An 18,561-nucleotide genomic window follows, 5' to 3' on the forward strand; every position below is an offset into this window, starting at 1 on the left:
TGTCTAATTGTTGTACTTTATTTTTTCAAGATGGTGACTTAAAATATCCTGTTCTTGTACAGACATCACACCCTTACCTAAACAGCACCCTCACCTGAGTAGATATCCAAGGGAGAGAAACTGGGAATTTAATAATTGCAGTTGACATAGCTAAGTAAATGGAAGAATACTCTTATTGCAATGTGGAAGGCTTATAAAGAGCCTTTGGTTGTGCATAGTGTAGTCTATGGTGTTGCCAGGGAACAGCACCCTCTTCGAAGTAGAAGGTGAAGATCTCCCGCACACAGATTGCCTCTCTTGCTGTGTTGTTGGACCCCATCCTTGAAATATCCTGCAGAGCAGCAGACTCCCCTTCTGGCACGCGGCGGCGAGCTGCAGACCCCCTCCTGTTCCTCGTGTCCATCCTCATGAAGTTATGCAGGACACAGGTAACCTTCACATGCCTTAATTCCCCCAAGAGGCAGTCCCAGATGGCCCTGGTCACCCAACCTTGCAGTGCCCTACATGGCAACTGTAGGCAATCATTTTGAGGAATCTCCAGTTACAAGGTATCTGTAGGAATATGGAAGATAATGTCATTAGACTTTTACATCACCAGTTCATTGTGGATTACTCAAATATAATATCCCTTACAACACATCATGATACCAATTGGATAGATGCATGTGCACACACACATGTGCATGTGTAGCATGTGTCAATAGCAGGATCATATCAAGGATTGCATCACAAATGAATACATAAATACCACTTGAAGTTTGATGAGTTGATCATTTGAATCAGCTGTGTAGTGCTAAGGCAAAAACAACCCTCTGCCCTCTCACAGGAAGCAGTGCAGGTCTGAATCCAGGCACGTGTCACCCCCTGTCTGGACTACTGCAACTCGCTGTTGGCTGGGCTCCCCACTTGTAAGATCAAACCCCTGCAACTTATCCAGAACGCGTCTCTGCTCATTTAGTCACTCTTAAAGAGTTGCCAATCAGCTTAAATGCAGTAGGTTTTTTCATATTGGACATACAGTACATATTGCACCATACATAATTGCAATAAATGATAGGAGTACACACCAACAAAAAAAACTGTTGACCATTTAGGCTTGAAAAAATAAAGAATGAACACATACATCACATATCTTACATAAATACTTTTGATTATTCTTTGTATGCTAAGTATTATAAAATATATTCATAATTGTGCACATGTTCCATTATTTTCACACTAATTCTTAATTTACAAAGTACACACAACATGACACTTATTCTAAAGGATTCCAAAAATCCATGACCCTTTGAGTCAGACTGACAGGCAATATCAGTTAACCTGTTATAGCTTTTATGCCGAATCAACTGCGTTGTTTCAGGTGCAATGTTTATGGTAATGTTGCAGCAAGCTATTTTCTTATTTTTAATTTCAGTTTATTTTAGTAAATACTTTCTTAATACATACTTTTCTTAAATGCATTGTTGGTTAAGGGCTTGTAAGTAAGTATTTCATTGTAAGGTCACTCACTGTAAGGTCTCCACGTGTTGCATTCGGCGCATTTCACAAATACATTTTGATTTGATTGAATGCACACTACCGCACAGTAGGTGGCGGCATGCACAAACAAAATGTTCAAACGCCATGATACCGAAAAAGAAAAATAAAAAATATGTTACCCGGAAGTATTTCGTTATTATTGCCTGCTTCACACTAAAGGTAACAAAAATAGAGTTGATGCTGCGCCGAGTTCCACAGATCTTTAGATGGTAAGGATTTGGTTGGAATTCGCCATAATTGTAGACAGAGTTTTTACTAAAGATACAGATCTGTGGTAGTGCACAGTCTATGTACTTTCTAAGACCTTCGTGACATGACATCATTTGTACAAAAACCTCTGACTCATGAATAGCTCAGCAGAGTTAGATAACGTTTGTTATAGCTGTACTTCTTACAAACTAAATAGCTAATTATTACTAGCTAATTATTTGTGGCTCTTTCAAAACAAGTTTTTAAGAAGACGTGATACCCTGACTACAATTTAGAAGTAAGTAACTAGCCTTGCATTAGTCAATCCAAAACATCATTCATCAGTTTGTTTAACGTTACCCACACATTTGCTAGATAGAGCTAGGTTAACTGTTAAGTGTCAGAGTGACTTGAATTTTATGAAAATTCGTTTATAGAATGTGGCTAAAGTCAAAGACTTGCATGTATCAAATCATCATGGATTGCAAATCATTTTCTTACACAGAAGTGGGGAGTGATTGGTGGTGGGGGAGTTAAACCTTTTTCCAATGCAGTGTCTGTACTATAAAGAGGAGGGCGTTTATCTTCAGGAGAAAGGGCAAGTGAAGGAATTCACCCCAGTTGTCTCTTCTGTTCCCAACATGGCTAACATCAAAGAGAGAGAGAGAAGTCAAATACTAACTGCATTTGAGATGTTATCCATGCATACATTGTTCACAACTTATTGTGGCCCTGAAACGTTGTCCTCCTAAAAGTAGAGGATGAGACATATGAGTACTTTAGTAAGACTTGAGCGGCACAACCTGCGGAAGAGAAGCATTGGCTGAGTCCTTTCCCACTTGCTGAATTGTTTTGAATGATTCTTTGGTTTCTTCGTTTGGCAGATGTCTCCTGTGCAGCCTACATAAGGATGATGAAGAATCACGAAGAAGATGTAAGTTAACATCATTCACTGTTTTACCCTGATCCTCTTCTCTGCTGTAGCCTCAGGTTAACAAAGAATTGTTGGATGAAAAAAAAGTAAGCCATCCATGACTTGGAACCACCTACACCATGTTGTATCACTTCCTCATTGCAGTGCTCAAGCTGTTGATTCATCAATTTAGCTAAAGTAAATGCCTGTAGTTCCCTCTGTTAGTGAAACCACTTCTTTGTTTGTCTCTGCAGGAATTTGTTGCAGTGCGGGTCCAAGACCCTCGGGTTCAGAATGAAGGCTCTTGGAACTCGTACGTGGACTTCAAGATATTCCTTCACGTGAGTATCCATTCACCATAAACAAACTCAACAAAGAAGCAGTTGTCTCAATGAGTGTGCAAGTCCTTAAGGCTTAAGCCATATTAGAGCTGTAGAACCCAAGTCTTGGGAAAGGGCTAGTTTGAAATGACTTAAGACTCTCATTGTATGCATTTGTCATAGATGAGTCAGGATCAGAAAAAACAAATGAGTACTCCCTAGGGCCGGGCGGTATACCGTATGGTATACCGTATGTTACAGTATACCGGTATTTATGCACGGACCTGTCTAGGTTTTTACTTTACCTTCTATAACGGTATTTTTATGTTTTTTTGATTTTTCAAATGTAATATCCTTTATAGTTTACACCGCTACTTGAGTCATTCCTTTCTCCATGCAGCTTTCCACACAGACCTAGCCCCGCCCACTGTCACTCAAGGAGCGCATTTGTTGTTGCTTGACCAGGACACACTTGCATTCAGTCTCTGCATGGGCAATGCAGCACATGCAACAATGTTGATTACAACGATGTTTCCAGTTAGCTTCTCAATATAAATTCACCAGCTTTATATTATTACACTAATTAGTTTGTTTCTTACATCTGCAAACAGCCAGTTTGTCTTTTCTTAGCAAGTAAAACTAAGTCGTGTTAGCTGCTAATCGATAGTTAGCTGGCCAGCTAATACATGTACTGAGTCAGAGCAAACGTAGCTAGCTAACACAGCCTGATACCAGTACTGTAGGCTAAATCAGCATGTTGATTGTGCAACAGTATCTTACATTTACATTTAAGTCATTTAGCAGATGCTCTTATCCAGAGCGACTTACAAATTGGTGCATACACCTTAAGACATCCAGTGGAACAGCCACTTTACAATAGTGCATCTAAATCTTTTAGGGGGGGGGGGGGTGAGAAGGATGACTTACCCTATCCTAGGTATTCCTTGAAGAGGTGGGGTTTCAGGTGTCTCCGGAAGGTGGTGATTGACTCCGCTGTCCTGGCGTCGTGAGGGAGTTTGTTCCACCATTGGGGGCCAGAGCAGCGAACAGTTTTGACTGGGCTGAGCGGGAACTGTACTTCCTCAGTGGTAGGGAGGCGAGCAGGCCAGAGGTGGATGAACGCAGTGCCCTTGTTTGGGTGTAGGGCCTGATCAGAGCCTGGAGGTACTGAGGTGCCGTTCCCCTCACAGCTCCGTAGGCAAGCACCATGGTCTTGTAGCGGATGCGAGCTTCAACTGGAAGCCAGTGGAGAGAGCGGAGGAGCGGGGTGACGTGAGAGAACTTGGGAAGGTTGAACACCAGACGGGCTGCGGCGTTCTGGATGAGTTGTAGGGGTTTAATGGCACAGGCAGGAAGCCCAGCCAACAGCGAGTTGCAGTAATCCAGACGGGAGATGACAAGTGCCTGGATTAGGACCTGCGCCGCTTCCTGTGTGAGGCAGGGTCGTACTCTGCGGATGTTGTAGAGCATGAACCTACAGGAACGGGCCACCGCCTTGATGTTAGTTGATAACGACAGGGTGTTGTCCAGGATCACGCCAAGGTTCTTAGCGCTCTGGGAGGAGGACACAATGGAGTTGTCAACCGTGATGGCAAGATCATGGAACGGGCAGTCCTTCCCCGGGAGGAAGAGCAGCTCCGTCTTGCCGAGGTTCAGCTTGAGGTGGTGATCCGTCATCCACACTGATATGTCTGCCAGACATGCAGAGATACGATTCGCCACCTGGTCATCAGAAGGGGGAAAGGAGAAGATTAATTGTGTGTCGTCTGCATAGCAATGATAGGAGAGACCATGTGAGGTTATGACAGAGCCAAGTGACTTGGTGTATAGCGAGAATAGGAGAGGGCCTAGAACAGAGCCCTGGGGGACACCAGTGGTGAGAGCGCGTGGTAAGGAGACAGATTCTCGCCACGCCACCTGGTAGGAGCGACCTGTCAGGTAGGACGCAATCCAAGCGTGGGCCGCGCCGGAGATGCCCAACTCGGAGAGGGTGGAGAGGAGGATCTGGTGGTTCACAGTATCGAAGGCAGCCGATAGGTCTAGAAGGATGAGAGCAGAGGAGAGAGAGTTAGCTTTAGCAGTGCGGAGCGCCTCCGTGATACAGAGAAGAGCAGTCTCAGTTGAATGACTAGTCTTGAAACCTGACTGATTTGGATCAAGAAGGTCATTCTGAGAGATAGCGGGAGAGCTGGCCAAGGACGGCACGTTCAAGAGTTTTGGAGAGAAAAGAAAGAAGGGATACTGGTCTGTAGTTGTTGACATCGGAGGGATCGAGTGTAGGTTTTTTCAGAAGGGGTGCAACTCTCGCTCTCTTGAAGACGGAAGGGACGTAGCCAGCGGTCAGGGATGAGTTGATGAGCGAGGTGAGGTAAGGGAGAAGGTCTCCGGAAATGGTCTGGAGAAGAGAGGAGGGGATAGGGTCAAGCGGGCAGGTTGTTGGGCGGCCGGCCGTCACAAGACGCAAGATTTCATCTGGAGAGAGAGGGGAGAAAGAGGTCAGAGCACAGGGTAGGGCAGTGTGAGCAGAACCAGCGGTGTCGTTTGACTTAGCAAACGAGGATCGGATGTCGTCGACCTTCTTTTCAAAATGGTTGACGAAGTCATCTGCAGAGAGGGGGGGGGGGAGGATTCAGGAGGGAGGAGAAGGTGGCAAAGAGCTTCCTAGGGTTAGAGGCAGATGCTTCGAATTTAGAGTGGTAGAAAGTGGCTTTAGCAGCAGAGACAAAAAGAAGTTGTTTCTGTCAACGACATATGCTCTCATTGCGATTTGATAGGAGTGACGCCATATCCAAACTGGCTTCCCTTGTGTGCCAGGACCATTCACACTCGAGCTCAACGCTGATTGCCTATTTTATACTCTTTTTAAAAAATAAAAAAAATTATCAAGGGAGGCCAAATGCTCGTGGGCGGCATCAATGTCATACTCTTTTGGACCCAACATCATCAGATTGATGGCCTACACATACAGAGACAGAGGGGTGCTGTTTTGCTCTTTCGGATGCTTTCTCCAGTGAGATGCATTCAGTCTCTAACGATGAATGAAACACAAAGAGACAAGATAAAATAATGTATGTTTTTTTTTTTCATTTTTTGGGGGGAAACCTGGCTTCCCTTGGCATCCATGAGTACACGCCACTGCATTTTGCATAAAATACAGTCAATTTTTTTTTTAAATCCAGTGAATTGACGTTTTGACCACATCGCACCGCCCTACTACTCCCATCAGCAAATAGACCTAGATGATATCGCTAAAGTTGATGGCAAGTGGTTTGGAATGCTATGTGTCTTCACTCAAACCATGGTACCCAGCTTGGAGGTAAACAACATTTGTGGGTATGAATTCTACAATGTTCAGGTGTTTTTGTTAATCTCTGCTGTTGACATTTCTCTCCCCATGATGTTTGACTCATGGTAATGAAGGCCTAAGCTGTCATCAAGCAGTTTAATGTAGGCTTATACTGGAGGTTTAACATTGGGCTTCATTCAAATTGCTTGTCAATCTAGTATTTACTTTGTTCTCTATAAACATACAATGGAATCCTGCAGGTGAAGTATCATTCTTAATACGTACCATCGTTGTCCCTTTCTGACATTAGCCTAAGAAAAATGGATTCATGTGAATTGCTTGATCGACTCCTCAGGAGGTAATGCAGTAAAATGTTAATTGTATTTGTCACGTGCCGAATACAACCGGTGTAGACCTTACAGTGAAATGCTTACTTAAAAGCTCTTCCTCAATGATGTGGAGTTAAATAAAGAAAATAAAAACACACTATAAATTAATATAAATATATGTAAGCTATAAGGAGTACCAATACCATATCACTGTGCTCAATATGTTGTAATTGAGATAAATATGGACATCTGGATAGATGATGATAATAAAAGTAAAAAGTAGCAGTACCGTATATGGTGAGTGCATGTCTGAGTATGTGGATAAAGACCTGTGAGTGTGCATAGTCAGTGCAGGTAGTCCAGGTAGCCATTGATTAGCTACTCAACAGTCTTATTGCTTCGGGGTATAAGCAGTCTCTGCGCCTGTTGGTCCGAGATCTGATGCTCCGATACCCCTTGCCAGATGGTAGCAGAGAGAACAGCCCCATGGCTTGGGTGTCTGAAGTTTTTTGGCAATTTTCTGGGCCTTCCTCAGACACCGACTGGTATAAAATTACCTGGATGGTAGGGAGCTCAGCACCAGTGACGTTCTGGGCCGTCCACACCATCCTCTGTAGAGCCTTGCGTTTGTGAGCATTGCAGTTGCCATACCAGGCAGTGGTGCAGCCAGTCAAAATGCTATCATTGGTGCAGCTGTAGAACTTCTTCAGGATCTGGGGGCCCCGTGTCACATCTATTCAGCCTCCTGAGAGAGAAGAGGCGCTGTTGTGCCTGCTTCACGACTGTGTGTTTGTGTGTGGACCATATTAAGTCCTCAGTGATGTGGACACAGAGGAGCTTGAAGTTCTTGACCCGCTCCACTACAGCCAGGTGGATGGGGGGGGGGCCTACCAGGCTATCTGGGACATTGATGTGTGCCATGACCAGCTTTTCAAAGGAATTCATGATTACAGAGGTGCACTACGGAGGTGAGCCAAGCATGGAACAGCGGAGGCCCTCATGCTTGGCTTGGTGTTGCATAAAAGGCATTTATAGTGCCTTCAGAAAGTATTGACACCCCAATTAACCCCCCAGAGTTGATGTCTGCACCCCTGCAGAAATGTAATTAGCATAATGGATAAAACGTTTAAGCCAGAGATCAGTTTTATTGCATTGGATGCATCTCAATTCACCGCATCCACCAATGTCGCATTTCCGCATCTGCTGTGAAAGGCTCCCACAAGCATCTTGGGACTCGTCTGAAGTCGGTTCAGCCGACCTGCCAACTTCAGTCTGTAGAGTTCGAACAGTTTGGGCTAGTGGTTTCCTTCTTCTCCGACAACTGAGATAGGAAGGACGCCTGTATCTTTGTAGTGACTGGGTGTATTGATACACCATCCAATGTGTAATTAATAACTTTGATCATGCTCAAAGGGATATTCAGTGTCTGCCTTTCAAAAAAAATCTACCGATAGGTGATCTGCTATAACCTCCAGCCACATTTTTATTTTTTATTTTTTTATTTCACCTTTATTTAACCAGGTAGGCTAGTTGAGAACAAGTTCTCATTTGCAACTGCGACCTGGCCAAGATAAAGCATAGCAGTGTGAACAGACAACACAGAGTTACACATGGAGTAAACAATTAGCAAGTCAATAACACAGTAGAAAAAAATGGGCAGTCTATATACACATATATATATACACACACATATAGCTAGCTAACAATAAGCTTTAACTTGCAATGGAACAACTTTCTGACAAAATGAGGAACGTATAATATCTGTAGCTAGATTCTTACCCGTATGTATACGTGGATGAAAGCTTCACGGCAGACTGCATCCCCTTTCATTAAATAAGACGTCCTGTCTGTGTCGTTTCCATTTTGTTTGTACAGCTTGCTTGGCGTCAAGGCACTGGTTCACACTTACCATGTGCAATGCCATAAGAATCCTCATAAGTTTTAACCCCTACGAAAACTCTGACCAAGTTACTTGCCCTAGCAGAGTTGGTTTGGCTGTTTTCATGTTATCCAGAGCGTTGTTGGCTGTATTTGTGCTCCTGGCAACAATTTAATAACGCTTTTTTTCAACCGGTGTTGAGCGTTCGTAAATTCATCAGTTATTCTGCGCTCTGGCACACTTAGACGAGAGTGATCTGAAACAGTTTTTGCAGTGACTTTCTACTGAAATGGATACTTGCATAGTTGAGTCTTTTTGTGAAGTTTTACTACGCAATACATTTTAAAAAATTTTTTTTAAAGCTGCGTTAGACAGGATTACTTACACAAACTGACCAGCTCAAATAGACAGATATTGCCGACCAATCCAAACTCCACTCTCGGCATGTCCAGCCCACTCATTATCTCAGCCAATCATGGGTAGCAGGAAGGTTGCTTCCTTTTTCTGTGACTCAAACAAATAGGCTCGTAATTTAACAATGTTATTCATATTTACAGATGGCATACAAGTCTGTTATTAAGGCACATGAAAGTGCACATGTTCGAGCCATTTCTGCCAAAAAAACAATTTAGATTTTTTTTTAAAAAGTACTTTCGAATGACTCTCCTGTGAAGTAATAACCCATGACATACACCTAGTTTCCTGAAACGGGTCACATTTGATCAACAGTCTCACATACCTTGAAATCACGTTGTTTGTTCCGCTTCTTTTGGAGGTCTAGATCATTTTGTATTAGCCGAAACTGCTAGAATGATCCTCTGTTTTTTTTGATTGGATGTTACATTTCAAGAACCCTCCCCCACATGCCGATAGAACAAGGGGTGCTGCGTGTTATGGTCGTCATTGTTTTCCAACCGTTTACGACACATTTTGCAGAGTTATTGTGTGTATGCTAGTTTGCAACATTGTCGAAAATGGAAGAAAAACTTGCCCTTTCATGTCCCTGTTTCGCTGCCAACTCTCACTCCCTCTCCCCCCTTTGCGCATGTTGTGAAGGGAGAGATGCATTCTGATAAGCACAAGCATACGACAGTCGCACAACATATTATTTCAAAATGTAAAACACCGTTTTTAAAACGATTACTTTTACTGAGGAGAGTCTCAGCTTTCTGAGTGTAAAAAATGATTACAGTATTTACTCTGAACATTGAGGAACATGTCAGATAAATAAATTCTTTCATGTGTTACTTGGCCCTGAAATAGTTAGTCTAGAGCCCTGCCACTAATGGAAAGTCTATTTATTGCAATATTACTTTTTGTCCTTATTTTCCAGCTCTCTAGTTTGGGCTTGATGTTTTCACTCCCATTGGCGTTGTCTGTATCCGCAGGATGTAATGGTGCACCATCTCTTTTTACTCACAGACCAACAGCAAGTCCTTCACTGCCAAGACGTCCTGTGTGCGCCGGCGCTACAGTGAGTTTGTCTGGCTCAAGAAGAGGATGCAGAAAAACACTGGCCTGGTGTAAGTCATAGCATTGTCCCCCAAATGTGCTTGGCTTAACTGCTTGTTTATAAAATAATTACAAACACCAATGTGAAGTTGTCCTGTTCTGGGAGCTATGGGTTATTCTCTGTCCCCGTCTGTCCTATAGACCTGTCCCAGACCTGCCCAGCAAGTCCTTCTTCTCCTTCAGTGGTGAAGACTTCCTGGAGAAGAGGAGGAAAGGCCTGCAGTGCTTCCTGGACAAGTCAGTTCCTCTCCTAAGTTAATAATTAGCAATGATTCCACCATTTCAATTATATTGCCTGCTTGTTCCCTCTATTTGTCATTGTCACACCTAGAATGAGCACAAAGGAAAAATGGTACCATGACTAGCCGACGATCAATAGACCACAGCATGGCATTGTTTGTCTAGTTTGTCTTTCTTCAAACATACCTTGTTTGTCTTTCTTCAAACATACCTTTGTTTGTCTTTCTTCAGAGTGTGCAGCATGACAGTGTGTCTGTCAGACAGCCAGCTCCATCTCTTCCTGCAAACCCAACTGCCGGTTGGTCACATCCTAGACTGTGTGCAGGGCCACACCCCCTACACTGTGACAGAGGCCATCCTCACCTATGCCTCGTCCAATCAGGGCTGGGTTCAGGAAGAGGACTTGACCCAGGAGCCTAGTCTCACTCCAGTTCCTTATGAGTCCATGGAGAGGTAAGACTGGAGCGGATCAAACTGTCCACACGGGCACAAATAAGGCGTAGGTTTGAGTTTAAACGCCTGGTGTGCTCCTGAATAGACTTGATTGTGTTCAATTGACACATTGTTTTAGGCCAGGATTCAACCTGGACCGCGGAACACACGCCTTGTAGCGTGATGTAAAGGTAATTTCCGATTGATCCGACATCTTCAGCGTTTACTTTGAACGTTAAGGTTAACTTTGCCTATAAATTGTGCAGAGCCAAAAAGGGCCGGTCGGATTGAATTCCAGCCTATGTCTTTGCAGATGCATGCAATTCTACGGTAAGAGAATGAGGACGGCTTTTAACAATTATCATGGAAATTTGGACAAAAACACATTTACTCTAAGAACAGTGCAGATGAGAAGTTTGGTAACAGAATGACGGCACAAACAGCACAAATGTGTTATTCTGTTTATAAGCTTTGCATCTGCACTGTTCTTGAAGTAAATGTGTCTATAAAAAAAATTGTTAAAGGTACTCCTTGTGAATAGCTACATCGTTTGCTTAACTTTGCAATCATTGGTTTTAGTTTGACATGCATTTTCAAAGTGAAAAATCTGACTCTGCATCAATCTGTTACCCATACCTGTATTTCAGGTTTTACATGTCAATATAAAGGTTATGTTGAGTAGTGGTACTCTATGGCCTTCTCTTTCCCCACAGCCCTGCCCCTCATCTACCTACCCTGCAATGTCAAGAGCCCCTCAGCCCTGTGAACCTCGCCTCCAGTGAGCCAGAGGGCCTACGGACTGAGAAGTTCCTAGCTGACGCCGATGACATAGACACTGTGGAGACCCTTTCCCCAGAGGTCACCCAGGAGGACCCCAATGTAGTCCAGGCAGAGCCCATCCTGGAGATACACAGCCCAGTGGAGACTATCTTTAAGTGGGGCAGCCATGAAGAATCGACTCCAGAGAGGCTCGACCATGAGGCGATGATCCACCACCAAGGTGATTGTCAACTGCAGACACCTGTGGAAGTGCACTGTGAAAAGGACAAAGGCTTGGAGGAGTGTGTAGTGGAGGTGACGACTGAGAGGGTCATTAGGGAGGAGAGCCATGCTGACATAACTACAGAGACAATCCCTCCCAAACAGAGTAACCTAGACCCAGATAGCCACGAGGAACTGATCCACCAAGGGGAACAGACACCTGAGGAAGAGGCCACAGGCCTGGAGAAGGAGTATGTATCAGAAGAGGCCATTACTGACACGACTACAGAGACGACCCCTCCCAAACAGCGTAGCCCAGAGCTCGATATCCATGAGGAAACTCCTGGAGATGGAGTTCGAGATGGAGATGGAGTTCTAGAGGACCTTAGCCTTGCGGAGGAAGCTCAAGAAAGCATCAGTCATGAGAAGACAACCTCGGAAGGGGACAGCAACAAAGACACAGTAACAGCCATTGAGCTGGACAGCCAAGGGCACATGGATGAGATTAACTCCCACATAGAGATCAGCCCAGAGGAAGAGTGTCATGAGATCACATCAGAAGAGGTGGAACGTGTTGATGACTCAACCCGAAGGGTAGAAAGTGGAGATGAGACAACCCAGAAGAAGAAGGCTCCCTTGGACATTCAACAAGAAGATGATCAGCTGGACACAACCCAAGAGGTTGAGATCGATGAGGAAATTAATGGAAAGGATGGGGAGAGTCTTGGGGATGGGGCAACAACATTTGATGGGAGTAGCCATAAGGAGAGCGACAACAAGGATTCTGCCAATAACGACAATGCAATACAAGAGACGAATGGCTACATGGAGACAGCTCCCGAGAAGGAAAATCACCAAACAGACTGCAGAGAGGCAGAAAAGGCCTTCAACAACTCAGACACTGTAATTCTCGAAACTAACCGAGGTCCCTCACATGATGAAATCACATCTGAGGTATCCAATGCTCAGGGGACCAATGATGTCAAAGTCAGAGAGGACAGGGATATTTTGTACATGGTCAACAGTTGCTCAGCAAAAACCCTAGAGAATGAATCTTCAGAGCTAGTGGGTGATGGAGTTGAGCTAAAGGGCATGAGAATCGAAGAGAGCAGTCATCTGGAGTCTGAGGGCCACTGTACAGAGCAGAACATCTCATTAGCCCAGGAGGGTAATACTGAGGCCTCAGAAGTGAGCCAGGAATGGGAGGCCCATGGGTTCACTGTTGCTACAAACCAGACTGTGAGCCCAGAGATGGAGCCCTAGATATTAGGCTGCTGCATGCACTCTGAACCTGAACAATGGATAGTGGGATGTCTTCTGCCAAAGACAGAACCAGTCTCTTACTCACCCTGCACGCCTATTCTCACACTCCAGCTGAGCTCTGCTTCGCTTGCGTTGATGAACTTCCTCTGTTGGGCAGCAGAGCGTGCTCAAAGTCACAGTAATACTTGGTCTATGGGTGAGAACTTCCCCAAGCTGACAAGTCCAGTGTATCACGCTTCATATTTGGTCATTGACTTTCCTCAAGTCTGGCACTTTCATGTGTTTCTCTGTATACCCTGTGAACTTGTGCCTATAAGGGAATTAGTCCATTTAACTCAACCGGCTGTGGTGCCCCAGTGGCATTAATGTGACAATTATTTTGTCAGTTAATCCACATGCCGTAACACTGTATGCTTGACTATGAGGGGCAAACATGTCCCAACCTGCCCCAAGTCCCTCTGATGCATGTGCCCATCTGAACACCTGCCTTGATGAAGCAAAACGCCCTTCAACTGATCAGCAGCAAAACCGAGGCCCTGCTTGTTGGCACCCACTGTCAGGTCCAGCACTCACCAATAACACACCTCACCATTGCAGGACAGAACACGCCTCTCTCCCCCTCAGTTTCCAGTCTGGGTGTAAAAGCTTGATTCCTCCCTGACCTTTGACAGCCATGTCAAACAACCGCGTAAAGCGTCATTCCATCTCCTCACGGCTGAACTACCTCGACACACTCTTCATCGGGAACCCAGGCAGGAGTCTCCAAAAGCTCCAGTACATCCTGAACAGAGCTGCCAGGATCCTGATGAGAGTGCAGAAACGCCATCACATCAACCCCATCGCAGCATCTCTCTGCACTGGCTCCCTATCTCATTACGGATTGAATTCAAAACCCTCCTGCGGACATTCCCGTGTGTTCAATGCCCCTCCTTTATCTAAAAATAACTACTCTCCCTCCGTAACCCCACCTGCACCCTTAGGACAAGCGACTCCACGCCCCCAGGACCAAGCTCAGCTTCTTGGGAGATCAGCCTTTCAGCTCGACCGCACCCAGCCTCTGGAATGCCCTCCCGGACCACCTGAAGGCATCACAGACTCTGGGCTCCTTTAAAATGGGCCTAAAGACCTTTCTCTTTAGGAAGGCTTTTAAATCCAATTTGATTTGTCACATGCTTCGTTAACAACAAGTGTAGACTAACAGTGAAATTCTTACTTACGGGTCCTTTTCCAACAATGCAAAGTTAGATAAGGAAAGCTGGGCTTGTCCTTGTCCCTTGTAGCGTCAACTGTGTTCTATGTGTCAGTTGCCTGGTCTAGTTGTCCCAAAAAACGTTATTTGGTTTTAAATGTATTTAATGTACTTTGAGATGATTCTGTATAATGAAAAGTGCTTCACAAATGTAATTTATTATTATTATGTGATCCATAACTGTCGCAGGGAAGTCGTGATTACGAATTTGGAGTCCGTGAAAAGTTGTCTTGCAATCAACTTTGACTGTGTTTTATTAATAACTTCCAGCAAAAAGTGTCATCCTGCATGCATTCCCTTTGCTGACGTGGGTGATTTCTTGGTTCAGCTTGAATAAACAGGGATGAGGGTCGTTCCACCTCAAAAAAGCACAAGTAAGAGGATTTCGACACCCACCATCTCAGATTGTGTCGTAATCGTTTCTGTAGTTAGAAGCAGATAAGATCAGCGTTCCTGAAATATTATTTTGTTGAAATATGTATAATATATATAATATAATTTAAGAAATAGAAATTAAAGGCCCAATGCAGTCATGTTTATCTCTGTATCAAATATTTTCTGGGTAGCAATTAAGTACCTTACTGTGATTGTTTTAAATTAAAAATGGTCAAAAATAGCTCCTTAGCAAAGAGCCATTTCTCAAGCAAGAATTTGGAGAGTGGTCCCAGTGGGGAGGGGAAAACTGAAAACTAGCTGTTATTGGCAGAGATGTTTGGAACTCTTTCTTATTGGTCTATTAACTTAATTACCGCATGGTGACGTCACCAAGCAGGCCTAAACTCCATCCCAGGCAGAAGTTTCAGGTAATCTTTTCAAACAGCTCTTACACTAAAAGGCCATTATCATTTTCCGTGCTCTTCCAACCTCATAGTGTATTATTCTAACCTCATATATTTGACTGCACTGGGACTCTAATTGATTGCACCCAAAATGGCCATTTTAATTGATTGGATTTATATAATTGTCAATAAATATAGTACCTAACATCCAATTTGGACCATAATTCCTCCTAACAATGAGTAAGACATGAGGAATCCAATAAAATGATCAAAAGCCTCCCACGGACCTAGCCTTGCAACACCGCCAGATCCCGCGAGCTTACATTAAACATTGTATGGATATGTATGTTCACTGTAAGCTCGTGGGATCAGGACCCCTGCCCACAACAAGTAGTGTTCCAAGCTGCAGCTCCATACTGCTTGTCAGACATAACTGATACTGGTTGTTGGGGTGGGAGGTGTGTGGGGGTTCCATTGGTGGCTTTTTACCACTTTAATGGATTCTTCATGTCTGGCATAATGGTAGGAAGAAGTTTGGTTCAAATTGGATGTTGTACTATATTTTTGAATATGATGTGAATCCTAAAAATGTTAAGGGCCAATTTGGGTGCCAACAATTATCTTACATTGTCAGATCAAATTAAATGTCAATGAAATAATGTTGAAGTAATGCTAATCTTATCTATTTCTAATGTTCTGAAATAGTTTCTGTAAATCTGAGATGGTGGGTGTCATATTGCTTGCCATGTTAGCCAATTGAGCCGAAGGCTGCATGGACCCTAGCTTTACTAAGCTCTCTGTCCTCGGGGTGGAGTTAGTTACAGTATATAGGTATAGGAGACGGTACTCAACACTGATATCTTTGTAAATTGTCAACATGTTACACCAATGCAGTCAGAGCGAACATATGCTTTTAGTGTCTTCCCAGGGATGCTTCATTATTTTATTTCAAGACGAGCTGTTTGTATTTTTCAACACTGAGAAAAGGGACCATTTTATTATTTATGTTTTGTGTGGGTAGACAACTACATTTAGATATAATTGGTCATGATACTTGTAGTGCATTTGAAATTATGATAGGATCACTGTTCTACTGGGTATGTGAAACATGATGTGGGGTGGACTACTAGAGGAAGCATAGAGTGCAGATTTAACTATAGCCAACCTTCTGTTAGACCACATTGTCTGGTAACATTTCTGGTATCATGCTTCCCTATATTCTTTCATCAGGCTATGTTTGTTCCCATATTCTGCATTTTAACAGGTGCATTAGTTATTTTAAGTGGTAGATGGTTCCCGGACACATGGTTTTAGATTTTCAATGTTATGTATTTTAGACACATGGATTTACACGGGCAATATTATACCAATGTACTAAAATAGTCAACAACAACCCAGGAATGCAGCTATTGACAATGTTTTATTTTTAATATCATTTTAATTGGAAATAAAATGATAGTCCCCCCCACACCTGCTTTGCATCCATGAGTCTATTTTAATGCATGACATTTAGACATTTGTCAGACTTGCACAGTCAAGCAAGTTCATATGTGACATTTTTATATCTAACAGAAAATATATATTTTTTAAAGCGCAACAATTAAAACAATTATTTAATATTATTCATTATAATGTATTCCAATTTAAATGAAACAAGATGGTGGCGCAATCCTGACCCCTTGTGGCTCACATATTTCATGTCAGCATAAAAAAAAACAAGCACTTTTGCCTTCAGACACAAGGCTGTTGGATGCACAAGTTGTTATGCATTGCAGTGTAGTAGTACTCGAGACCGGTCTAGAGACCACATATTGAGTCTGTCTTGTCTCGGGGTCTGAGACATTTTTAATCAGTGTCGGACAATGAGTACTCGCTAGTACTCGCATGTTAGGGCCGAGTGTCTGCAGATTTTTGCACCACCCTTGCACTTGATTGATGAATTAATTCATTAAGGTTAAGGTCACTAATTAGTCTAGATCTTAGACAAAAACAAAAACGCGCAGACACTCTGCCCTCTTTGGAATGTGTTTGACATCCCTGGGTAAGTGTAAACGTTTAGCGAACATGCTAAGTAGTTGCAAAGTAGCAAGTAGTTGTTAAAATGCTGAAGTTGTCTGTGATCACTTGTCTTTTTTGGTGATTGTGTGATATTCCGTGTTCAAGTGCTATTCGAAACTAGGAACCTCTGAAATGTCCGACTTTCAGTTTGCAAGTTGTAGTTATACACGTGCTGTGTTCAACGAGTCAGCAAGTCTGAAATTTACAAGTTTCTTATCTCTGTGTGAGTGGCAGTCTGAAGTTTGGCCCAGTCACGGGCCTGATTGATTCAGTTCAACACATTAAGTGATGCTAAGTTTCTGTTATTGTTCTTGATTTGAGTTTGGTACAAGATCTTGAAATATTTTTTCACCACACTGAAGACCTAGGTTCAATATCCACAGTTCGCCACTGCGCAAACATGTCTAATAGATAAAGACTGCTCTTACTATATTATCCTTCCCCGTCTCCCCTTACTAATAGTGATCGTGCAACTTTCGAAGAATCCCCCCACTCAAATCAAGATTTTGACGAGTACGATAAAAGTTTGACCATATTTTTAAACGAGTAAAGTTGGATGCCCAGGTTTCAATAGTCGATAACATATTAATGTTTCATGAAATAAGTGTATATACAGTGCATTCGGAAACCATTCAGAGCCCTCCCTTTTTCCACATTTTGTTACATTACAGCCTTATTCTAAATGTATTAAATACATTTTTTCCTAATAAATCTACGCTTACAATACCCCATAATGACAAAGCGAAAACAGGTTTATAGAAATGTGTTTTTAAAAAATGGAAATACCTTATGTACAAAAGTATTCAGACCCTTTGCTATAAGACATGAAATGGAGCTCAGGTGCATCCTGTTCCAATGATCATCTTTGAGATGTTTCTACAACTTGATTGGAGTCCACCTGTGGTAAATTAAATTGATTAGACATTCTTTGGAAAGGCACACAACTGACTATAAAAGGTCCCACAGTTGACAGTGCATGTCCGAGCAATACCAAGCCATGAGGTCGAAGGAATTGTGCGCTGAGCTCCGAGACAGGATTGCGTCGGGGCACAGATCTGGGGAAGGGTACCAAAACATTTCTGCAGCATTGAAGGTTCGCAAGAACACAGTGGCCTCCATCATTCTTGAATGGAAGAAGTTTGGAACCACCAAGACTGATCCTAGAGCTGGTCACTCGGCCAAACTGAACAATCGAAGGAGAAGGGCCTTGGTCATGGAGGTGACCGAGAACCCGACGGTCACTCTGACAGAGCTCCAGAGTTCCTCTGTGAAGATGGGAGAACCTTCCAGAAGGACAACCATCTCTTCAGCACTCCACCAATCAGGCCTTTATGGTAGAGTGGCCAGATGAAAGCCATTCTTCAGTAAAAGACATGACAGCTCATTGGAGTTTGCTGAAAGGCACCAACGGTTTCTGTGTCTTAGGTTTGTCTTAGGTTTCTGTGCCTTTTCAAAATAAGTGTTAATGTTTATTTTCGAACACTATAGTTTTGGCTGCCCATAAGAGTACATGTAGTGTTGGTTAATGAGCTGAAAAAAAAGATCCCATAAATGTACCATATGCACAAAAAGCTTCTCTTAAATTGTGTGGA

The 18,561-nt window shown here is 43.3% G+C and overlaps 1 protein-coding gene across 2 annotated transcripts; it reads left to right on the forward strand.

Annotated features, from left to right (window-relative positions):
• Positions 1 to 1,655: 1,655 nt before the first annotated feature.
• Positions 1,656 to 15,288, forward strand: LOC118357654 (uncharacterized). Of its 2 annotated transcripts, none has more exons than XM_035734986.2 (7): positions 1,656 to 1,748; positions 2,613 to 2,662; positions 2,896 to 2,982; positions 9,878 to 9,978; positions 10,109 to 10,204; positions 10,439 to 10,660; positions 11,353 to 15,288. In XM_035734986.2, the coding sequence occupies exons 2-7, from the start codon at positions 2,639 to 2,641 to the stop codon at positions 12,881 to 12,883; spliced, it is 2,061 nt and encodes a 686-aa protein (XP_035590879.1). In that variant the 5' UTR covers positions 1,656 to 1,748; positions 2,613 to 2,638; the 3' UTR covers positions 12,884 to 15,288. The 2 variants fall into 2 exon arrangements, with proteins under 2 accessions (XP_035590879.1, XP_035590877.1); XM_035734984.2 differs by lacking the exon at positions 1,656 to 1,748 and adding an exon at positions 1,806 to 2,026.
• The last annotated feature ends 3,273 nt before the right edge of the window (positions 15,289 to 18,561 follow it).

This window comes from Oncorhynchus keta, chromosome 24 (genome assembly GCF_023373465.1).
Source record: "Oncorhynchus keta strain PuntledgeMale-10-30-2019 chromosome 24, Oket_V2, whole genome shotgun sequence".
NCBI lineage: Eukaryota > Metazoa > Chordata > Actinopteri > Salmoniformes > Salmonidae > Oncorhynchus > Oncorhynchus keta.

Coding starts and splice junctions, on each gene's coding strand:
- LOC118357654 (XM_035734986.2), top strand. CDS start 2,639: ATGATGAAGAATCACGAAGAAGAT. Junction 2,663..2,895: donor TGAAGAATCACGAAGAAGAT/GTAAGTTAACAT, acceptor TTGTCTCTGCAG/GAATTTGTTGCAGTGCGGGT. Junction 10,205..10,438: donor CTGCAGTGCTTCCTGGACAA/GTCAGTTCCTCT, acceptor GTCTTTCTTCAG/AGTGTGCAGCATGACAGTGT.